At 39.8% G+C, this 25,190-nt stretch overlaps 1 protein-coding gene and 1 long non-coding RNA gene across 3 annotated transcripts in view; both read right to left on the bottom strand.

Annotated features, from left to right (window-relative positions):
- Positions 1-2,737: 2,737 nt before the first annotated feature.
- Positions 2,738-17,573, bottom strand: LOC148189306 (uncharacterized). 2 transcript variants are annotated; one of them, XR_015776767.1, is made up of 4 exons: positions 17,498-17,573; positions 8,408-17,026; positions 8,141-8,280; positions 2,738-7,818 (listed from the first exon to the last, which is right to left on the bottom strand). It is a non-coding gene; the product is annotated as an uncharacterized LOC148189306 (long non-coding RNA). The 2 variants fall into 2 exon arrangements; XR_015776766.1 differs by having other exon boundaries at positions 2,738-8,280.
- Positions 17,574-21,366: 3,793 nt separating this feature from the next.
- The window catches only part of pax3b (paired box 3b), a 44,403-nt gene continuing 40,579 nt past the window's right edge, over positions 21,367-25,190 (bottom strand). The window contains exon 9 of the mRNA XM_088078589.1: positions 21,367-22,115. Coding sequence (XP_087934715.1) covers positions 22,102-22,115 — 14 coding nt within the window. The 3' untranslated portion in view covers positions 21,367-22,101. The remainder of the gene's footprint in view (positions 22,116-25,190) is intronic.

Here is a 25,190-nt window from a genome sequence, read left to right as displayed (position 1 = left end):
TCTGCTGAGGCATGAAATTGTATCTCTAACTACTGGATGTGTGTACAATTCATCTGGACGAACAGCGTGTACAGGAACAGGCTGCCTCAGTTTGTTTGCACTTAATCGGACAGTCAAGGCTGATAATATGAAATGGAAAGTCAGAGAATGTACAGTATACTACTGCAATAGCTTTTAGGATGGTTTATTACAGCAGATTTAATGGTGCACCTAAATGACAACAATTTAAATGAAATAGGAAAGAGTCCAATAATGCATTTGGGAGTTCAAGATCAATGGAGAAGGCTGGGAAAAAAATTCCCTGAAAAGCTATAACCTTAACAATCAATATATATAAACCCATTAACACAATTTCTATTACTGCCATTTCCTTTTTTCCACATTACAGTGTTTTATTCTCAGCCTCCAACCATGGTAAATGAGGTCACATACTGTATGACTCACATTCTTCTGCTCTTTCTAAAGTTCATCTTCTTACAGCTCTCCCAGCCCACCATCAGCTGTCCAATGCCTCTGATTTCCTTCCCTGCTCTGGTCACCTGTAGCTTGTCACCCCCTGGAGGACACACACACATACTGACTGGACGACTTAAAATCTCCACTTAAAAAAGACAAAACACAATAAGCTGAAGAAGGTTATTAGAGCACTTTTGTCTTAGACTCAAGGTCACACTTCTTGCAGCTTTTAATAGTCTAAAAGCTTTATTAAATAGTAATAACTATCCCCTAAATTGGTAAATAATTGTAGAAAAGCATTTACAGCAAAACAAATTAGGAGAGGTATAAGGTGTTGGGACACGATAAGCCTCCAGAACAGCTTGAGCCTTATTCCTTGACATAGAGTATTAAATTGTGTGAAAGAAAATGATGTGAAAAATAATATTTCATTTATTGTTTTAATGGTATGTTGATGGAGAGCGCTGAAACTGTGTCATTCCAAAATCTCCAATTCGTGTTTAGTTGGGTTGAGACTGGTCACTGTGATTTACATTATTTTTATACTCATCACCTTATTTATGTATTCATGAGATGGATATACAGATGGATACCTAAAGCATTATATGTAGACGCGAAAGTCCACTGCAAAGCAGCAATATGTGACAACTTTGAATGAGAACATGTTGAAGCCATAAGCAGATCATTAGCCTGGCTGACTGTGGAATATTCCCACAATTAATTAGTGTATTTGTTTTGGTGGCCCAATTAACCACAACACACGCATTTGGGTTAGAACACTATCAGCCACAGGGAAGGTAACTGGATGAAAATGAAGCAGTTGTACAAGAACAGCAATATAATTGATAATTCAATAGTAGTACAACATAGTGCAGAGAGCTGGGCCCCTGAGCCAGTTGAAAACTGGAGGCACATGTGTCCTTCCCTGGAGTGCCAGTCATATTGACCTTCCAACAGTGACAGAGATTATTAGGATAAGCGCGACTGTGGTGCTAAAAGGAACGTTGTTAAGCCATTTTGCTCCCCGCCTGCTGGCATAGAGGGATATTGTGGGACAATTCATTGACATCGTTCTTTCCTTATTCATGCCTTTAGGACCCTTCCTGATTGGCACTATTGTCTCTAAAATCGCCCGCTGAAACTGTTTTATCATTTCAATTTAGCCGTTTCACCTCTTGCATTGTGTTTAACTGCAGCTGGGAAAGCGCCTCGGCTTTGCCAGGGGAAATCAGTTGAATTCCAATATTTCTATCATTCAGCATGAGACCGGCAAACGGCTGAGGTATCAAGGGTACAGACAATGTCAGCGGAGTTGTATTGGCAGCATCCTGCAAGCTTGCCAAGTCTTAGCCCAGCTTTAATGGGTTTTCGTTCAATAACAATGAAGAGACAGAGAGTACCATAAAGACAGAATCAGCCAATCCTTTCTGAATCTTAATAAGGATGGATGCATTTTAATACAAGCCGTTGCGCACATAAGCCTGCTTTCCGTGTCGGGCTCTCATGAACTGCCAATCAAACAAGTTACAGTCGTTTACAGTCTGGCAAGAGTTTGGGAAAATAGCCTGGAGGAGTTATAGCTACAGTATGTGTTTGCTATATGAGCGAGGGAGCAGAAAGGCTTTTCTAATTACAGTCGCTGAGGAGGAAAATATGCCCCAAACAAGTCAGCGCTGTAATCTAAACCAGAGCAGCCACACCCAGCCACCCCATGCATGAACAATCAAAACATTCATGTTATTTTTCATGCTGTGGATGACATATCAGGCCTCAGACAATCAATCATTCCGAAACATCAGACGGGAGTGAACATATCACTGTAGTGACTCATGTAAAACTCATGCATTGTTTTATATATCATACAATCAATGATTAACTCTTTGAAAACTGAGCAAGTTGGATTGATTTCTTTCAAAAACATGGAAAGAAAAACTTACCAAGAAGTGACTCAAAAATCAGCAAGAATTTAGCAAAACGTTAGAAGAAAATTACCTAAAGTTAGCAACAAAAAGCGAGGTAAAAGAACAAAAACAGGAAATGACCTGAGACGTGTTAAATAAGAAAATATAAATAAGCATAATAAATATGTATTTTTTCTGTAATCTAATTTTAAATATATAATTATAAATTGAAGTTTTCTTGATATGTTTCCCTATTTTTTAATATATAATTTTCTAATGATCTAATGATTATTTCTAATGATTCTCTTGCATTGTTTTAACTAATTCTCGTGTCATGTTCTTGTACCTTTTAACATTTTTTTGTAATTTTTGGGCCAATTCATGCCAAGTAGCGGATGACATTTTTCCCTATGTTTTTACAAGATATCAAAATAACTCAAACAATGAGCAACTTAAGAATTTACCCAAAAAGTAGCAATAAATTAGCAAAAAGTTACAAGAAAATTTCCCACAATTAGCAACACAACAAGTAAGGTAAAAGAACAAAAACAAGAAATGACCTTTAAAAAGTGCTAAAATAAAATAAATATAAAAAAAATAATAATAATAATAATTAGGTACAAAAAGGGTTGGGGTTTCTTTAACTTAATTTTACATCGTTATAAATATAGTTTTCTTAATTCTTTTCCCTATTTTTTTGGATAATTTTCTAATGATTTTCTCTCTTTCTCGCTTTTTTCTAGTTTATTCACAGGTCAAATTTTTTGCATTTAGCGGGCCATTTCATGCCAAGTTGGTCATAGTGTTGTTGCCCGTGTTTCTGAAAGAAATCAAACACGTTTGCTCATGTTTTAGTGGTTTAAATGCTTGTGAAGGGCGTCTGAAGCAGCACAGGAAAACCGATGTTGATCCAGGTTTTAAAGGGTTAATGCTGACATGGTAAGACAGTTGTGTGCAAACTCAGGGCACTTTAGCGCCATGTGGCATGCAAGATACATATATAGTATATGAAGAGTGTACAAATATAGGCAGGCAGGTGGTGTGAGCTGAAGAGCAGATGCTGTGTTACATGGCCAAACCATGGGCTGCTGGTACGGTATAAAGTGGGTTAGTGGGTCGGAGGCTCACGCTGATTGGAAACATACACCTTTCACATGCACTCGCTGCTCAGATAGATTTTATTTATTATCTTCAGCCCTCAGATGTTTAGTCAGCGTACATTCACGGGCAATGAAATGTTCAAACACAATGGTGGGAGAGAATTCAAGGCTTTAAGCTGGATTCAAACTGTAAAAATAGAGTTTTTGTGCTTTTGCTCGTGTGTTATGAAATATTTTTTTTTAAAAAGGAACATAAATTGCCATACACGTATTCGTCCTTGGTAAATGACTCATGTCTCTCTATTTGGAGGTTGATATATAAAAAGTTCCCTGATGCTGTTGTGGCTTTTAAGGCGAGAAGTTCTTGCTGACTCACTCACGGGGGCAAATCATCTGACAGGCTCACTGTGTTGAAGCCTCGTCAGCAAGGATGTACGGTAAGCTGGAGCCTTCCAGGGATGATATAAGCACCGGGAGAGGCAATCATCAAAGTGTGACACTTGATTGAGACCTAAGAAAAGTTTGCCTCTCCCTTCCAGGGAGGTCAGATCTACATTTCAGCTACTAACCAACACATTTTGACGCTGCTTGAAGTTATCAGCTTGGGATATTCTGCGTGTTTTATTTGTTATTATGTGATGAGGTAATTCACAGTGATTTGCTTTTTTTCTGTAAGGCCAGTTTTTGCTGCTTTTACTTCAGTTTTTGAACTCCCTGTTCCCAGACTGCAGCCAAACCTTCCATTCATAGTACTTATCTGTGGCTGCATTGCAATCTGCTTTTGTTGGAAAAATTGATATCTTTGCTTCTTGTACAATGGATTTTTTTTTTTTTTACCCTGTGTGACGGCTGAACATTTGTGCAAAGCTGTGAATATAGAAAGATAATGTTTTCTTCTGAGGGACCGGCACCAAATGATATTTAGAGAATTTTGTTTTTTCACTTTTCTGTTATCAGAATACACAACAACAACAATACTCTAGTACTGCAGACTACACTGGCAATGTTATGTATGTTATTATAAAATTAATCAATAATGAAAAAAGCTGTATGCAAATGTTAGCATGCCAGCATGCTAAGAACACTGAACATTGTAAACCCTATATCTGCTAAACATCATCACGTTAGCGTTGTCCCTGAGCATGTTAGTGTGACATTAAATGACATTAGCATTTAGCTCAAACCACAGCTGTAACCAATCTGGCCATTGCACCATTATATGCACAGTTAATAGCTTGTTTATGTAAAGAGTGTGAGGGAAATCACTTTGGGTTAGAATTAGATGTATAAAGTGCTGCTCCTTTTTCTTCTGTTCTGCTCTCTTTCTGTTTTAAAATCTCCTCCACCTTTCTCAGTCGCATGCTGAGGGCAACAAATTGCAGCGAGACCCATTTCCCCAGTGTTTGTGTTTCTACAACGAATTGCCTCATCTGTTCAAAATGGGTAGGTGATGCATCTGGAGGGATGAAACATTTATCGGAGGACGATTTTTCATTACGGCAAGGAGAGAGCCTCCATCAATATTTCAATGGCCCTGCCCGCCCTCAGTTTGTCAGTGTGTGCAAACCTCCGTATGTGTGTGTCCCTGTACAGTTCAGAATGAACCAAATGTCCTCATAAGAAGAGACAAAATCCTCTGGAGTAAGGACATTGTGGCGGTTCTCACTTCTTTAAACAGCCAGATTACAGACTGGATATAAACAACGATTGTATGTCACAAAACTACAAAAAAATAGACATAAAAATGTATTTTTAGAGAAAGATACATGTAGGCCTCCACTGTTATTCCCCTTTCATCCAGCTGATTATATTCTACCATTTCCCTCATAATACAAATATGTGTGTGTGTGCATGTATTAACACTACAGTTTGCAGCCTCTCGACCCTGCCATGCTTCTACAAGCTCACGTGCTGTCTCTCTATCTCTGCCTCCCCCTCTCAGACATCTCTCAGAGTACAACTCTCCCTGCGCTTTGCCTCTGGATGGCTGTTGTAAGCCGCTCTCCTCCGAGCATTTTCAGCTGTCACACTTTTTCAGAGTTCACGGAGCTGGTTTTAGTCCCCCGCATCAAATATTCATAGAGCGAGAGACAGGAAAGGCAGGTTGGCCACGTGCTCTTCTGTCCTCCACCCATCTCACTTCCATCCCCCTCTTCAGATGCCCTCTCAATCTCCTTCTCCCTCTCCTTTTTGTCATCTCCTGTTGTTGTCTATAGCTAATTATGAATGACTGTCATCACCTGGAGGCTCCTAAAAAGACAAAGAGCAAAAAGAGGGAGAGACAGAAAGCTAGAGAAAGAACCATGACTAAAATCCCTGTGATATCCCTATAGGGACTAAATTGTGTCTATGATACACACTTTTTAATCTGTTTTTGTAAAAATTGTTGTAATATTTGTATGAAATTTCTACATCCTGTGTAGATAGTGTTTTAAGAGAGAGAAAAAGAGAAAGAGGGGGAGGAAGAGAGAGTGGGAGAGTAACAATAACATAACATAAAACAATAGTGATAAAAACAAAAGTTAATAAATATAATTTAAGATAGCACGTATTAGCATGTAATATTACATGCAAATACTGTAGTTTATTAAAGTGCTGATAACAGTCACATGTGTATATTAATAGTGGAGGTATGACCAACAATAATGGCAGTAGAAGTTGGTATCAAGAAGGATCACAGCATCAGTGCAACCAAGACCCATGACACAGGCGCAGCCACAGACAGGATCACAGCAACAGTACAACAATGACCACGATCCAAGCTGAGCGACAGGCAGGATCACAGCATCAGTGCAACCACACCACGGGCGCAGCCAAAGGCAGGATCAAGTCAAGTCAAGTCAAGTCAATTTCTTTTATAAAGCCCATTATCACAGCACACAGTTTGCTCAGAGGGCTTTACAGCATACGACATCCTTCTGCCCTTAGACCCTCACATCACCTAAGGGAAACCTCCCAGAAAAGAACCCCTGTAACAGGGGGAAAAAGGAAGAAACCTCAGGAAGAGCTACAGAGGATGATGAGGGATCCCTCCTCCAGGATGGACAGATGTGCAATAGATGCCATAAATAATAATAGAATTACAATTATGACAAAAAGGAAAGAGACAGAGAGAGGAGGAGAGATGCACAGCAATAATGGAAAAAGACATGTTATATTACAATAAAGATAGGTGTAAAATTACTAAATGCACTCTATGATAATATTGTTGGTGTTGATAAGAGTCCCGTGTGTACATTGATAGTGGAAGCGTGGCTCATAATAATGGCAGTAGAAGGAGCACGAACACAGGTGTAGCTTCAGACAGGACCACAGCAATGACAAAACCAAGACCACTATCAGGGCAAGCCAGGGGTACAGTATCAGTGCAGCCACTGCACGAGCACAACCAAAGGCAGGTTCACAGCACCAGCACAGCTATTACCACGATCAGGTGCAGCCAAGATTGCAGCCAGTATCCGGGAAAACTAGGAAACAAGGGAGCAGAAATGCTCCCGAGAGGCAACGGAGTTAGCGTAATGCAGTAAACACACATGAGTGTTTTCAGATTGAGGGAGCAAGAGAGAGAAAAAGAAGCTCAGTGTATCATAGAAAGTCCCCGGCAGATTAACCTACGTCAGCCAAAAATCACAGAATCAGCACAACAATCACGACCCAAGCTGAGCCGCAGTCAGAAACACAGCGTCAGTCAGTGACACGTGAGAATGAGAAGCGAAGCATCCACTCAGCATGCTTCAGTCCTACGTTATTCTTTCAGCTTCATTTAAGATGCACCAGTTATATTTTGTCATCATATCATGTTGTAAAGTGTTGCACTGCTCCTTTAATATCTTACCCAACAACCTACTGCAATCCACGAGGGAATAGTCTGTGCATGTCACTCCCACCTGATACGTTAACTACATGTGAAATGTGACCCATACATGACACGCATCCCCTTACACTGGTATGGAGGAGCTATGGAGATGTGGAACGTGAGGGGGCTAGTAAGTGGGAGTGGGAGAGACAGAAGTGACACAATGTGGGGGTTAAACATGCCGCGTAATGGAGAGGCGAGGGAGAGAGAGAAAGAGAGAAACGATGGGAGGGCATATGAATATTTGATCTTGCAGTAAGAAGGGGAGTGGTGGAGGGCCATCCCAGAAGCCCTTGTGATGAGTGGTGCTGTAAAAATATTTACCTTAAACACAGCACTGTGGGACATGAGCAGCGGGGAGGGAGAGCGAAAGGAGGAAGAGGAGAAGGAGGAGAGCTGTGATGTCCTTGCTTCCTTCCATCTTTCCTTTCCTTCCATTTTTGCTCCGTTCTTCTGAGCTCCCCGTCAAATAAAGTGGGTCAGCATTACACATCAGTACAGCACGCTGGAGGGGAGGAAGGGGAGGATTTAAACTGCGAGAGAGATAGATGGGGAAGATGGGAAGAGGGAGTGCAAAGGGAAAACGGTGCTGCAAAGAGAGATGGGTGAAGTGTAGTGTTTACACAGAGAATGAATGGCAAAATGGAGAGAGGTACGAGTATCTGCAGGAGTTTGAGAAAGAGCAGAGAGGAGAAATAAAGAGTGAAGAGGAGCATGGTGGAGAAGGCAATGATTAATTCATCTTTATGTTTCGGCGGGCCACAGCAGCACGGGTCTGGCGGCTGCAGGCCTTAAGAGGCTCCACATGATGGAGAGTCAACCATTACCACATTTAAAGCGCTGCCTCCCAACAATCCTCTCGTCCTCTTCCTCCCATCTCTTCTCACTCATTCCTCATTTAGCTCCTCGGGTTCGCACAGTTTTGTTTTCAAAGTGTGGGTGATGATGAAGCGATGAAGGCAAAGAGCTGGGGTAGAAGAGAGAGTGAGAGATAGATGAAGAGATTGAGAGCAGGATTAGCTCAGCCATATGTCAGCCGGTGCTTGTGGGTGTATTTACCCGTATCCAGTATCTCTGAACACATGTTTACCCACCTCACAGGCATCCACAGGCATTCGTCACATTTCCCTGAGATGGCTCGGCATGCCCCACAGGCCAGCGTGGCATCAGAGCTGGCCAAAATAGTCGCTGACTGTTTCATATTCTGGTCAGAGCAGTCGCTCATGCAGACACAGGTGATAAGAAAACAGGTTTGTTATCTTGCAAGCATGGATTTAAGGATGTTAAACACAGCACAACTTACTTTACTTGCCCCTTTATTAAAGAGGTAGTGCTTACCATCAGAATAACACAGAGAAACAATATTTAGATTCATTTTAAAGGTTCAGTTCATCCAAAAAGGGGAGTTATTCTGAATAATCCTCATACTTTGAGCACTTTTGTTGGAGCCACATTGTGCCGAACAAAAAGAAACCCATTTACACTGTATTCTGTGGATTATCCAGAGTAACAGGGACATTTATTTTTCAGGAAAGAGATGTCGCTGCTGAATTTTTCAAATGTAATTTTTCACTGTGCTGAGCACCACAAATATAATTCCACCCACCTCCATTACATTGGGTTGTAGGCAGAGAGTTTTTGGAAATACTTAACTCAAGTCCCTCTCTATCCTACGTCTATTAATGAATTCTCATATTTTTTATTTTTTCATTAATATTCTGTAAATTGAATTTATAGGGCCTTTATGGGACTAAGTATTAGATTTTAATTAATTCTGACTAAGAGTATCAAAATGTGTCAAGTGTGACAGCAATTTGAATCCAAAGGTAAACGGGAATGTCAGGGTCCGCCTTTTATAATGAAAACAACTAAATGAAGAGGTAATAGAATTTAGACATGTTGAATATCTACTGCAGAGGAGTATTGACTTCAGTGTCAAGTATAGTTTGATTTCATGAAATTTTACATATTAAACTAATCCAATTTAAGTATATTGAGTCAAAACATACAGGAAACGAATGTGTACATTTTTTATCACAGAATGCAGACTTCTACTACACTTCTTACATTTGGTAACTTAAAAAACTAACTTTTTGTCATATTTGATGAAAATCTCACTATTTCCACACAGAAGTACATAAGACAGATAGTTGGTGAAAAAATTAGAGGTACTTCCTGTGCCTGTAATGCATCCTCTAGAATCTACCACTGCTCACGAAAAACAACCAACCAGAGGGAACAGAGAAAATCTGTGTATATTTCATTGTAATTTGGTTGCAACAACCTTTTTATGTTATTATCAAATGTATAAAATCCTAAATGCCTTCTTATTATGTGTCCTGGGATAAAATCAGTTATGTGTTATTGCTTTGTCTCAAATCTCAATGGGGGATGCTGAGAAGTTATGGAAATATTTTTGAGAAGTTGATTTTGCAGAACAGACTGTAACCCGGTGTCAAGAAGACATTTTGTACATTCAGTCTCCTTCCAGCTCCTCTCTGTTTACCACTACATCACCTCTTCCACTTTCTCTTTTAGCATCTGCCAAGACAAATCCGGCACATCTGAGGCAGACTGTGCAAACCTTGGTGAAGTACCTTTGCCTGACGCCATCCAAACTCACCTAGGTCCCCTTAAAATCTGCCAGCCTGGATGAAAATATCAGGACTTTTCTCTCGTTTTTTTTTTAAAGCTACAAAGCGGAAAGGTCTTTTTAAGTCTGGTGCCGGGACACCATCGTGAGTAAGTCGCTGAGCTCCTCGTCAACATCAAACGGTTGGCAGAGGGTTTGCCAACCAGCTGGTGCAGATGGCCGGACTCAAACGGGACATTCTAATGAGAAGCAGGTAGGGTATTAGCAGTCTGGGCAGGGTGGCAGCACCCAGGAGACCGCGGCATCACACACATACATGCAGCTCATATGCAAAGCGTAGGTGTGTGTGTGTGTGTGTGTGCGTGCTTTAAGGAGTGAGGAGGAGAAGAATGGACTCCTGACAACTCACTTCATCCCACAGACATGCAGTATTCACATATCCACACACACGAGCATACATACATAATCACCCCATATACCTGAGTCAGGCGGCATGCAGTGTCAGAGTTAAAACAGCATTAGACAGGCTCATATCTCTTTTACACTGCTGGGAGGTTGAGGATTCTCTCACTCTGGGGTGGAAAGTGGGGGTTAATCGGTTCATCAGCTCCAGTCAACAGCAGGCTACCACTGCCATCTGCAGGGCTTGTTGGGAGGAACTTACACTGCCATCAGTGTTGCCAGATTTGGCAGTTTTCTGCTTAATTGGGCTGTTTTGGTTTGGATTATGTGGGGGAAAATGAGTTGGGCAGGTCTATTTTATTAAATTACAAGAATATTTATACAACTATATATATCCCACAAAATGTATTAAACCAATACATTTTCTTTTTTCATTTGACATTTTTCAGTCACTCAGCACAAATGTGTTTCATATGTATTCTGGTGAGAGGCAGCTAATGCTGACAACCATATGTATATGCAAATAAATACCTGAAATCTTAAAAATAAATTATATCTGCCTTGTAAAAGTGCACTGTCTGTGTGCATGTAGTCGTACTGAATGCACTCTTTGTGTGTTTATGCTTGTACACAGAGGAGCATAGATCTGAATGTGTGCAGTTACCCAAAATAAGGTTAAAGTTTATCATGTTATTTGTTGAAATGATACTGAGTTGCAAAAAGACTTCAGCAGCCTTCATCAACAAATGTTTGGAGGACATTTTACCACTTCAGTCCAGAGGGTGGCAGTACTGCAAAAAGCCATTTTGCTGTGGTAGTTGGCTGCTGCAGGTTATTTATCACTTTTGGATTATTTATGCATGCTTCAGCTGCAGACATTCGCTGCTTTTAGGTATGGTTCAGTAATTATTAGGGCAGTTAACATTATGTTGCTTAACTAACTACTGATCAAATATTTTGGCCGTTTTTTTGTGCTTTAGGGGTGGTTTTTGAACAGTTTTTGTGCTGGAAACCATCAGCTGTATCTGGCAACCCTGCCTGCTATATAGATGGAGAGATTGGAGATTTGTTAAAAGGGGCAGGGGGCAGGGGGAACATGCATGCTTTCTTTTGTACACTGTTAGGTGGTGTAATATGAGCAATAATCGCCTTTTTATAGACAATATGGGCAGGTGACAAAGTTCTGGGAGAAATTTGTAATAATCTTACCCTTTTTTAGAAACTAATTTTTAGGTAATTTCTTGCAATTTAAGGTACATTTCTTGCTCAGTTGGCCATTGCATTTTTTTCCCTTGACTTTGAAGAAATCAAAACAATTTGCTCAAGTTTCAAAGGGTGAAACGTTTTTGAATGTAGCACCAAACAAATAAAAATAAAAGATATCTATCCAGATTTCAAAGGGTTAATTTGTAGCATATAATACTTTCCATTTAACACATAAGGGTTAGTTACTGTATTCTGTAGCTCTGTAGAAAGTATGACAATGTAATTTTATGTATCTAGCATCTTGTGTTTGAGATGAAGAAATTACAACAGAAAGTCTGCTGGAGACATGCGGTTTTAAAGACGTGGCCTTTCATTTGGGTGAGTCTAAATGGAGAAACTTAGTTGCATTTTGGGAATTGTAGTATTCAGTGTTTTTAGAGCTTGATCCATAGGGACTTAAAGTCAGGATATCTCAGCTCCTGCTGCTCAGTTTTGACCATTTCTTTTTAACCCCTCTTTTTGGAGTCCCTCAGTTTTATGCAAGTGCATTACTAAATTACTGGAGCAGCCCTTTAACACCAGTGCCATGCACACTAGACAGCATTTCAATCACTAAAGGAACATTATAGGGGTTGAAACCACAATTAACTTGTAGGCAGTATTAAAATTCAGCACTGTAACACCCAAAACATTTTGGATAATCCAATGCAGGCTGAGTGCCTGTACCATAAACAGCGTCAGTATGTGAATTGGATTTTCTAATAATTCAAGTGACAGAGAATGTTGTTTACAGCAAGTATCCAGCAGAGGTCTGTGTTCAGCAGCATATGTCCTTAGGAACAGAAAAGCCACTGCAACAGGACATACGACTCTGTGGACATTGCTGCTTTCAGGGTCTCCATGTAGATTTCTGTGCCAATGTTTAAAGAGGATAATATATGTTTATGAATGGGTTAATGAGCAGACCTAGCAGGCACAAATCCAGGGGCTCAAAGTGTCAGAGGTAACCATGACCTTTACCTGCAAAATGTCATTCAAATTAAAGCATACTGACCTTAAAAATACTCAAATTATTCACAGAACTGCAACAAGGAAAGAAATAACTACAAAATGGGCAAAAAATACCACATTTCATTGACTCTGGTGTGAATGAAATTACAATGGTAGTCATATTATACCGTCATGTTTTATTACTTTTTTTTCATACCATACTGACTTTCTTTCTGAATTTTTTATGACATATTATTATATATTTTTTTGTTATATATTATACTATACCTATTTTTATAGCAGTTTTAATGACACATTATAGCCTTTTTTATTAAGCATAGCATGACTTTTTAAAATGAAAGTCATAAGATACTATGACGTTATGACTTTTTTATGACATACAATAGCGTGACTTTTAAAAAAAAATTAGTCAAACAATACTATGATGTTATGACTTTTTTTATGACATACTATATACTGTGACTTTCTTTATAGCATTTTTAATGACTTACTATGGCGTGTTATACTATGCATTTTTATAACAATTTAAATGACACTGTAGAACTTGTTTTTTGTTCATATTAAGCTAAAACTTTTTTATATTTTCATAACGCACTAAATTATGACCTTTTTTTTAAAACATTTTTATGACATACTTTACTGTGCTATTTTTAAACTTTTTCATGATATTTTTTGAATAACTTTTTTCTTGAATTTTTCATGATATACTGTACAATGAAGAGAAGGAGGTCTTTTCACCAGGAGGTAATTGTGACAGAACAGTACCGATCCCATCAAAAAAGGCGTCCACAGCAAGAATGAACGGAGCATCAAAATCTGGTTGGGTTAACATGACACTGTTCACAAGTTCATGTTTCAGGCCTTCAAATGCTTCTTTGCACTTGTCATTTCAGTCATCAGGAGACAGTTTCACATGGCCTGTCTTGAATTTTAGTTTGTTTCCGCTTCCTTTTTTACGTGGCTTAGCTGGCTCAGCTACAAGGTCGAACAGCGGCCTGGCTTTAACAGAGTGAAGTGATGGTAATACAGAACCATTCCAAGGAAGGATCTGATTTTCTTGGCACTGGACGTTTTCCCATCAGACTCCATCAGATCGGCCTCTTGAACATCACTGATAGTCTGCACTTTACTTGGGTCAGTCTCAACACTGCTCTCACATATTATGTGAACTAAGAACTTCGACGAAGAACATGACACTTCTTCTGTGAGAGCTTCAAGTTGTTAGCAGCAAGGCGTGAGAAGACCATCTGCAGATGCTCAAGTGCAAGCTATTCAGAGGGAGCAAAGACCATAAGATCATCAAGGTAGCACAACAGGTTTGTGAAGTTCTTGTCACCAATGATGGATATCATCATTCGCATGAATGTGGCGGGGCTGTTGGTCAGGCCCTGAGGCATTCTGTTGTATTCATGGAGACCGAATGGGGAGGAAAACGCAGTGTACTTTTTGTCATCTTTATGTAGTCTGACATTGTAAAAGCCTGGCGTAAGGTCCATGGTGGAAAAGAACACATTACCTCCAAGAGCAGCAAGAGCATCTGTCTGATGGGGTCATGGGTACACCTCTTTCCTCATTCTTGCCTTTAACCATCTGAAGTTGCGAAGGTCACCTGTCGGCTTGACAACTAGGACAATGGGAGATGAGCACTCGCTCTGAGACTTACGGATTATCCCTAGTTTTCCCATCTCATCCAGAGCTGTCCGTCGTTTGTCATAATGGAATGGTGGGACTCGCCTGTAAGGAAGTCTGAAGGGTTTGTCGTCCACAAGGCAGATCCTATGCACAAAGCCTTTTGCGTCACCACAGTCCATCTTGTGCTTTGAAAAGATGGACTCGTACTGTTTGATGATTTTTAACAGTTTATCTTTCCACTCAGGGGAAACTTCACAAGATGAGATGTCCAAGTCTCGCAAGCCCATGGCAGCTAAAACATTTTTCATCTCCTCATATGATCTCGGAGCATGAGATGAGTCTATTTTTTTTTTTTTTTTTATCGTCCAATGTGCAGTCTTGAGTGGACTGCACATTGGACTAAATGGGAACTGGTTCAGCTAAGTCCTGTACAGAGAGAAATGGGCACACATCAGCAATTTTTGCATTTCTCTTAAGGGTGAGCGGTTTTTCTGTGGGATTTACTATTTTGACAGGGACCCAATCGTCTTCCCTTTATGTAGCGATGACTCTCCCCACCAAGATTTGAGCAGGTCTGGATCTGGAAGAGGTGGGCTAAATGACAACTGTACTCCCAACTACAGAAGCATCAGAAACAGGCAGCTTAGCCCACACTAAATGTTCAGAAATAGGCTGTAAAGTGACACATCTCTAAAGTTTAGCTGTACCGATTCTGGTTGGCATTGCTTCAGCTTCAGGAGTTTCTAAGTTGGACAGTAGAGACATCAAATGAGACAGGTTGTCGTTTGGGATATCCTTCATGTCATTAACAGCGGTTTTGCTGTTGACCTTCACTTTCATCTGTGAAATAAGCCCTTTAATGGCACTGCTGCCCAGGATCATCACTTGAAAGTCAAACACGGTGACAGTGAGGTCATACATAAGAAGGTGTAACAAGGTTTCCTCCACAACCAACAATAACAAAGTCCTCAGCTGGCTTCTTCTCAAGGTTGGGAGCAGACTGTGAGAGTTCATCTTCAGCTTTTACACTCATAGTACATGCCATAGATCCCGTCTACTAAGGCTTTTCGGACATGTCCACTGTCTGTGTCAGCATCTGTGTAGAATAAGCTATCCGACTTTGAGAGTTTTTGTAAATCTTGTATAATCACAGTCTTTTGAGCTGACACAGTGCTCAAGATGTCATACTATGTTTCGTCAGTGTCAGTTAAGCTTGAGGTGGGAGGCTGATTCACTAGATCTACACTGTCCTCCCCTGCACATGGATGTCAGTTTCTCTGCTGACCATGAAGGGTAGGGTGTCTCTTCTTTGGGCAGTTGCGTCTGGTATGGCCAGGTGAGTAACACAGGAAGCATACCTTGTTCTCTCTGCAGTGAGTGAAGGCAGAGTGAGAGATGTCGCTGCACACTAAACAGGGCATTATGTTGCAACCCTCAATTTTTGGTTGTCTGTTGTTAGGGTGTTGCTTCTGATTAGCACGAACATAAACAGAGCCTTGAAGCAACACTTTTTCTAGCATGCCAATCAATCTCTCTAGAGCAGAAGCATCTTCATTCTCAGTTTTTCGCTCTTTGCACTCATTTATAGCTAAAGTAGTATCAGTGTTGATCTCAACTTAATTAATGATAACTTTGTTGCTTTTCTCTGTAGAAGACATAAGCCCCTTTTCAAAGTGGTACTCATCCAACACTGCCTGTACCTCACAAGCTGACCACTTATCGATTGTCTTGGATCTGAAGGTAAGGGCTAAGTCTCTGCTTGAATAATGTCTGATAAACATGCCTGTAACTTCACCACTAGGATTGTCAAATGATTTACCTTGTTCGTTAAGGTAGCTTGCAGCAGCATCAGCAGCTCAGTTCAGTCTGAGCCAGTACTCGTACGTATCTTCATGTTATTTTAGCAGCATGGAGTAAAAGTCTGCAAGGGGTACAGAGGAGCAACGGTTGGAGCTGAAATGTTTGTGGAAGAGTCCATAGCTGGCCTGTGGGTTATGCTGGACATCAATACCACCTTTTCTTATCCCAAAATCTCACATCTGTCACTCTGCCCTTCAGATGGATGAGAATTTCCTCGCCTTGGTTTTCCAGCAGCACACCGCTTTTCCTGATGTAAATGTTTATTGAATCCTCCCATTCATCAACAGTCGGGGTATCAGAACTCTCCCTTTGAAACACAGGTGGGTCCTTTACCTGTCTGTGTGACCAGCTGAACTTGGGAAAGGTCCACTGTACAACTGGAGGAGTCTTTCAACACACTTGTTTCATCATGGCTTGTGTGCACAGCAGCAGCGGGGCATGATGTGTTGAGGTGGGACATAATGCTGTGTGCTAGTTGTTGTCCTATCTGCTGCACAACTGTGGTCATTTGGTCAGAAAGCCTCACCTCGTCAGGGGAAGCAGGACCTGATCTGTTTGTGCATTGTGGTGTGTCAAGCTCATTGACGGGCTGTGCATAAGATGTCACCTTATCTCTACACACAAAAGAACTGTGCTCACCAGTAGAAGCTACATACTCTGACTTATGATCACTTACAGAAAATGGAAGAGGTCTACTATGTAACCCTCTGCCTCTACCATTACTGAGAAGAGTAATACTGGAAGGACTAAAATTGCTCAGATTCATAGTTAGAAAAATACCCACACAAATGGCAAAATTATATACAACAAGTTGTGCAGCTGCAACCACAACACAAATGATCAAGAACAACATTAACAGCAATCAACAGATTGCAGATACCAAAGCAGCTCCAACTTAACGCAGTGAAGAGAAGGTGACCTCCCCAGTCCGGCGTAGTCATGGATGGATCATGGCACCAATGTGTTGTTATCAGGCTGTCGTTGTGAAATTCATGGTGGTTGTAAAAATCTGCATGTGTAACAAGACAAACAGAGTAGAATGGTGACTTCTCAAGGTAACCACACACACACCAGCCTGTTGTAATTTCTCCACTGCTGTGTGAAAATTTATTAAAATGAACTTAACAGAAGAATGTATAAAAGTGTATGTGACTTTTACAAGACATAGTAACAAAGTGCGATCATATAGTGGATATGTTTAGCTTTTTACACTGATAGAGTGTAAATAAATTCAAACAAAATAAACAAAAAGTATTTGTCATTTTAAATCTTTTGAACAGTATCAGAAAAATACATAAAATTATCTTGACTGTTTTTTTAGCTGTGTGTTTTTAACAACAATATGAAATCATGCAATATTTTTAACTTTGCATTTCAGCATGAAATATTTACATTACAAAAGTAAAAAATTCCATAAAAACAGAAAACCTTGGTGTTTTATAAACCACAATTTTCTCAGTAAATGCACAGTGCAACATACCTGCATGTGTACCAAGACAAACTAGTGAAGTGGTGACTTGGTAACTTCTCAAGGTAACGGCACACACACCAGCCTGAAAGATGGCACAATGCTAACGTTAGCCGCTAGCTAGCGATCTTTTATAAGCGATAAAACATACAAAAGCGAGGAGTTAACGCATCAGAAACATGGCGAAATTATAGTTGAGGCTATTAACGACAAACCAGATATAACCACCTTCAGCTGTATGTGCATTAATGTTTACTAAATTGTACTTTCTCAGAGACAGTCTCAGTAACCTTACCTGTAGTAATTCCTCCGGTGTTGCGAGGAACTACCCATAATGCACTGCGATCTCTACTCTCAAACAGAGCTGCAGTTACACGTTTACGACAGCAGGTGTCACTGTTGCGCTATTTGGCTGGATTTAATCCAGACCTATTTAACTATGTTGCATCTGCTTCAATCTTGCAAATTAGCCAAATTATGGGCAAAGTGCGAAGAATTAAAAAATGGTATTGCCTTTGCAAAAAGGACTTCTTCAGGCATTAAGGTGCAGAGTAATGAGTCTGTTACTGAAAGTGCTTTTCTGTACTAATACTGTACTGCAATGGATTCTGCTAATTGCCCGTGACTGATAAGAGTCTTTTGAGCAATCTCCTCTTAGCCACCTCCACCAATGAGTCCAGTGTGTGCAAATGTTCACTTGCTGGCCGACGAGCGTATCCAGTAAGTGCGAATCTTTGTGAATGCATTGTTTGAATTACGGGGCAGCTAAGGGGACCGTGGCTCCCCCTGAGACGCTCAGGGGAGCTCTAAAACATGGTTCACTTTTGTTTTGTTGTTTTTGTTTGTTTGTTTGTTTTGCAGTACTCCTGTCATTGACTGCGCGCTGCCACACACTTTATGAATGTTACATGTTGTAGTAGTGGTGCGCACCAGAAAAAAGGGTCCTCCCCCGAAATTGAAGTGTTCCACAGTGTCGCTATGGCGACCAGCTACAGTGAGTCGGTCCTATCTTCTAATGGAAAACAACCCCCAGAAAAGTACCCAATACCAAAGGCGAGTAGAGTAGAATAGAGTAGAGGTGGTACCATGTAGTGGAAAAGCGCCATTAGTGAGCCGGCCCGCCTCCTTGTCCTTGATGGTACCACCCCAACATACAAAGGTATGAAAGAGCACAATGCACTGAGTAGTTAGGTGCACACATTAAAAGACCTAAACCTCTGCAGAAAAAAACAGGCGACTTTGGCTCTTTTTGTAGAATGCATCAGTGTAAGTGGATTAGTCCAGCTTGACATTCAGGTGTACCCCCAGGTACTTACAGGACTGGACAACTTCCACATCCAAACCTCCATTGGAAACCGGTGTTAAGGGTATATCTTCTTACAGAAGACAACCACCATTTCGTTGGTTTTAGAGGCACGGAGTTGGAGGTGGTTACTCCTGCACCACTCCATCACTACCTTGCAACGAACACTTCAAACCGTTGAAAAACAAACAACTGTCTCCTTGTTCCCTGTATTTTCATATATTGAATACTGAATTTTCCCTTCCAAGAACTTAGTTGATTGTCGGCCTGACTCATATATCAGTCCAGCCTTCGACAGACGTCACTGCCGATACTGAACTAAAGGAAATGTTTTAGGCAGATGTCTGTAGGTTTAGCTCAGTGGGTAAAACAATGGATAGTGTGCCCGAGGTTGCTGGTATAAGTCTTGTCTGTGACAGATGACAGTAGACTTTAATGGTACAAATAAAATTAAATGCGAGCTACTTTCTGTCTACTCTGCTGATATAAGTCATTGATGATGTATCTTGCAACAAACATTTCAAACTATTAAAAAAGACACTGATACTCCTGACAGTTGTGTGTTTTTTTAACACAGGGTACGTGTAAGGTAGGTAGGTAGATAATAGTTTGAATAGTTCTGTTTCCGTGTATTAAGTTGAATAAAATAATTTTTCCATTTAACTGAAGGGAAATCACAACTGATCACATTGTGTAATGCATCTTGTTTGGTTTGTTTGAGCTGAACTGAAAATAACTTTTAAAGGACATTTCTTTTCATGTTATTGCTGATAATAAACCCCCCTGTAATTTTTTTAAATTTTAATTTAGATTTTAATTTGTTTGCAGACTTTCACATTTAGTTTTATGTATTTTGTATGTTTTAGAGATTGAGCATCTGTTCAGAGTGATGTAGCCTCTTCCATCTGAAAGGCTTCATTTTTCTATCTGTTCATGATTATCACCCTTTGTTCTGCCTTCACTTGGAGTGAATTTATTGGATATGTGACACCACAAAAACCAAACCCTGCCACAGCGATTTGATCAATGTCAATAATACGGCCGTACTTCAAAGCAGATGATCTTCTAGAGAGACTGTAATTAACAGCCAGTCACAGTGGATGAGACTGTGGCACACCGCTCTGGACGGGCCCACAGATTTTTGTGAGACCCGGTCAGTGGATAAAATCATGGAAATGTTTATGAACATGATCACAAGGGGCCACAGATGTTTATGGAGAGATTATTTTTTTACATACAAACTGTGGTCAGTGCAGTTTGTGCGTTTATTTTCAGCAAAATGAAAAAGTATGTGGACCTCCCAGAAAAGGCCTTTACTAACTAACACCTTCCAAATAATTACAAAAATATATGCAGTCATTTAAAATTGATATTTAGTTTGTTTGCCGATTGGGTTAAGCTTATTTGGGAAAAACAATGATTTAATTGTATATATTTTTAATTTATTTATTTGTAGATTTTTCTGAAGTTTTGAAACTTTTTGTATTGATTAGAAATTTGTCTATAAAAATCTAACCACCATTCTACAAATGACCATCACACAAAGCTCGATAATGATCTGAGTCCATAAAATGCGGCTCCTTTCCTCGGCACCATCTCGCCTGGCCTGTAAACTTGGATCATATGGGTTCACTATGGGTTGAAATCAGTCACAGTCTGTCTAACTTAAGTCAAGCAGACAGGGATGATGGGCTTTAGGAAACCATTCATTGCGGCAAACATACACTTTTCAAGCCCCATTGAAACACTGACCTGCTCAAATGATCTGAGGGCAGAGTATCTGCTGCGGTTACCTCACTGCTCCCTCGCTTTGTCTTTGTTGTTTCCCTCCCCACCCCCTCTTTTTCTTTCATGTGAACCAACTCAGCAACTTATCACTGCTTTAAAAATAATAATTAATTATTTTTTTTCAATAACAGTAAAAGAAGGGAGACAATGTAAAACAAATACAAGAGTTAAAAAATAAGTTTAAACATACAGTAGTTGTGAAGTTGATTGGTTGTAAATCAAAGAAAAAAACTGTTTTTTTAGCAGTTGGTTTGATATTAATCCATTTAACATCTGGATCGACATGAAATGGGACATGACACGGGGAAAAACGATCATGGGCAACGAGATAAGAAAATGACCTGAAAATTAGCTGGGGGGCATTATTATTATTATTATTATTATTATTATTATTATTATTATTATTATTATTATTATTATTTAAAATGTACAGAAAATGTTTGTTTTTGTTTTTTCTTTTTGATTCTTTTTAGTTTTATTTATTTTTCAGGTACTTTTCTTGTAACTTTCTTACTAATTTCTTGCTAATCTTTGGGCCATTCCTTAAGATGCTTATCACCCTCTTAACATATTTTTTTAAAGAAATCAAGCCACTTTATTTAGGTAACTCTATATGCTCTGTGCAATGTGCTTCATCTCAGGTAAAAATAGACATGGCTTGTATTTTTATTAGTTTCTGACACATTCCATGTTTTATGTGCACTTCATGCTAATAAATCTAAACAGTTTAATATAAAATGTGTGCATGGACATATTTGCTTCCACCCGCGTTTCCAGGTTTGTATCTGCAGTGCACATAAGAGCCTGTTTGTTCCCATCCTGTGTGTGTTCCTTCATCCCTGCCAGTGTCGAGCCAAGGGCCCATCTGGCTCCTATGAGGGCCGCTGCTTCACGGTGCCTCAGCCTGATTCATGGGCGCTGGACAGCCTCAGCTGCTATCCCACTTCCACCGTTTTACATCACATACCTCTCCAAAAAACACTCTGCATACCTCCCAGCTCCCCCAGCTCTCCCACTGACTGAAAAACTCAGCAGACGCGTTATTTTCTTGGTAGAGTCCTTCAAGAAACGCTGGCCATCATTTACATCTGCCTCTGTCCATCTGTTTTACCAAATCCCTGTTCGTTTTTGACCTGGGAGTTACTTTTCCTCTCCCTTTCCTTTTTCTCAGGGATTACCAATTTTACCTCAAATGCCATAAACCCTCCGCACCACGCCCTTATGGAAGGACGTGTGTGCAAATTACAGCCAACTTTCCTCTGTGTGTTGTTTTCACTTTCTCCTCCTCTTAATTCTCCCTGCATTTTAATCACTCACTTTCTTTCTCTTGTCTTTTCAGCTTTCACACTCGCCAACATGATGTAACCACAAATAATCGGTTGCCAGTTTGTCCTCAGACTCCCGGCCAAACCTCGCTGCATTGGCTGTGTGACTCGAAGGCGATTCTGTTGCACAATGTGCAGCCACAGGACACGCAAGAAGTCTCAGATATGCACCCATACGTGCTCCCCTGTCAGTCATACAGCTACGCCGCAGAGCCTGCGAAAAGACAAAGGCAAAAATAAAAAGTATAAATTATGAATGGATATTGACAGCTGGATTGGATTCATGTCCTCAGCTGATAGGACAGTAACTTTTGGCCTGTAACATTCAGTACGGAGAGATAAAATACATTTCAACAGCTTCACTTATATTGTGTGAAATATAACATGCAGTCAACATTAAACTGCTCTGAATTAACATACTGTAAGATATATATATATATATATATTTGTTTGTTTGTTTGTTTTTCATTGGACCGTATTTCCCAAATTGCTTCAGTCAAACTGTGTGTTTCCTTAAATTTTCTCTCAATGCATTGTTATAATGTTAGTAGCTCTTAGAAAAACACATATCAGCATTAAATGTAGATTTTGATATTTTTGGCAAGAGCACACTGGTCCCAGAGTGATTCGTGATAACATCTTGATCCGTCAGAAAGTTCTTACGACTGAGTGCTTTTGCTGTGGAGCACCAGAAAATTGGTTTTGAGTGTTGACTCTTATACAGATTCATCGACACTGTAACATTTCACGTTAGTGCACTAAACAAACTGTTCTGTTATTATTAACTCAGGTGTAATAAGATAAATCTGTCAGATTGAAGTCGGGTCAATTTCAGTTGTCCATTCATCAATTTCAGAATGAAAAATCATGAGTTCAGTGTTGTAACTTTAAGTAATAAGCTGACATAAGGGTTCAGTAGGGGACTTTTATAAAGATTTTTTTGTCAGATTTGCTGAAACTGTCACTATATCCTAACAGTATGACATGAGACAGAAAATCTGTGAAAAAAATTGTGCTCCTGAAAAAATGCACTGAAGCCATATTTTCTTTTTTTGTTTGGACACATGCTGGTGTGAATGTGTCTGCGAACAATACAAAAACAATTTGATACTGTAACCCTTGAAGAATCACATAAACCCCACTGCAAATTTACTGAAAACCAAAAGCCACAAGTGGTTAAAATGGCCAGTTACTTCAACTTGGAGTAAATTGACTTAGGTTGAAAATTCTAAGTTGGATGAAACTAACCTTCAAAACAAAAAAGGATTTGTGGAAGACAAATTTAGAGCTGTCAGAGAGAATGGGCATAACATGATCCCAGAATGAGGGTGCTCCTGAACATTTCACCATTATTTGCATATAGACTTAAAGGTATGCAGTTTTCTGGAAAATGCATAAAAGAAAAAGCACCTGTCCTAAGCCTCATCCACCAGACAAATATGCAAATATGCACGCGCTTCATACGTTAACCTGTATGAGGACGGTCATTAATTTCAATCCACCCAACAGTCCTGTTTTCTTGGCAAATAATTGGGTCTGTAAATCCTATTCAGATGACAAACTGTGACTTGAGGCTGTAGCTACCTCATAAATCATAAATATGAATCAGCCACAGCAGTGAGCCCTTTGTGGCAAAACTAACTAAGTAACTAAGTGTGTGTTTTTTTTGGGGGGGGGGCGGGGGGGGGCTGCTCAATTGCTGCCAATGCTGGAATAGTTCTACTTTTTTCTGCAGGATATTTTGAATTTCACTGAGGGGACGTGCACGCGCATCTGCATTTGTAGAGCAGCCAATGGAAACACCCTCTCTCTGAAATGACCTGTGATTGGCCAAAGTCTCCTGTCAGAAGCCATATTTTCTGAGGCCTGAAAACAGAGCCAAGCGGAGGTGCAGAAGTCTAGTTTTCTCTCAGTCCGCTTGAATCACGATATGCTAAAAGGTTATTATGGCATTTTTGCCCAATGATGCCAAAATAAAACTGTTTACTGGCTTAAAGCTTTGAGTGATTTGTGTGTGGGTGTACGTCTTAGCCGGCATCATTTCTCTGTGTTGGGTAAAATCTATAAATTATAGGCTACATTACATTACATCTACATTTAAATTATAGCATCTTAAAGGAATAATTCCTTTAAAAAATATATGCTTACGTTGCCAAGAGTTAAATGAGAAGATTGATACCAAGCAGCTAGTTAGCTTAGCTTAACACTAAGGAAAACAACTAGTTAGGTGCTGGTAAATGGATTTTGCTATCTTCAGATAGAACGAGGCTAGCTGTTCCCCCCTTTGTTTCTAGTTTTTATGCTAAGCTAAGTTAACTGGAATTTGATTGTCGCTATACATTAAGCCTAGTTAGTACATTCCCACAACATAATGTTACAATAATGTTTTATAGAAAACGTTTTAATTTAATGTTCAAAGAAGGTATTAAGAATGTTTATTATTTAGAATAATGTTCTTGTAACGTTTTAACTGCAACATTCTGAGGATGTTTTGGGGAGGTGACAGATCATAGAATGTTCTTTCAACGTTCTCACAATGTTACATGACAACAAAGGAAGAACATTTTAAAAGTAACATTCAGAACATCATGTTGAGGACTAAGACTACGGACCATTTTTTAAATGGAAATGTAACGTAATATGGTATTTTTGATGTTTGTGGAGAATGTTACCCTAACTTTAAGGAGAACGTTCTGAGAACTAAAAGAAAACTTCCCTCTGAAAACGTTAATAAAACATTGCATTGGTTGCACATTTTAAGAACCAAAAATTGTTAGCTGGGTATAGACATGAAAGTGTTTTCCATGTCGGCGCAGAAGTGAAAAAGTGTAGTCCCCAAAATGTCAAACTATCTCTACCCTAGAAACTACACCAACGTTTCACACAGCAGCAGAACCCGGAGGACTCTGTTTTGTAGTTTCAGCGATGCAGTTAAAACTGTTCTCCGTTGCTCAGGGTGACTGTTGCTTTATGAAATCCCAACAAATCCCAAACATTAAATGCTTCACTTCATGTGACCTGCTAACAGAAAAAGACAAACTGAATGGTGACTATCAGTGAAAGATGGAGTAGAAAAACAGATATGAACTGTAGACTGGAACGTCTATAAGCAAAAACCATGGATAAAGAAGTAAGTCCACATGAGCAGGGTTTTGCTGACAGATGTCTCTATGTGAGTCCAGATGACTGTCGGGAGAGATTAGAAAGAAATAAGCTCTGCCAGGAAGTCTGTTTTAACTTCTAATGTTTTCAGAGCTTTCCTGTTTGCGCTAGCAATCAACGCTCAATA

This window comes from Plectropomus leopardus, chromosome 6, assembly GCF_026936395.1.
Source record: "Plectropomus leopardus strain MGB_pleo_1.0 chromosome 6, ASM2693639v1, whole genome shotgun sequence".
NCBI lineage: Eukaryota > Metazoa > Chordata > Actinopteri > Perciformes > Serranidae > Plectropomus > Plectropomus leopardus.
The sequence above is the reverse complement of the archived record's forward strand: the minus strand, read 5'-3'. Positions and strand labels throughout refer to the sequence as shown.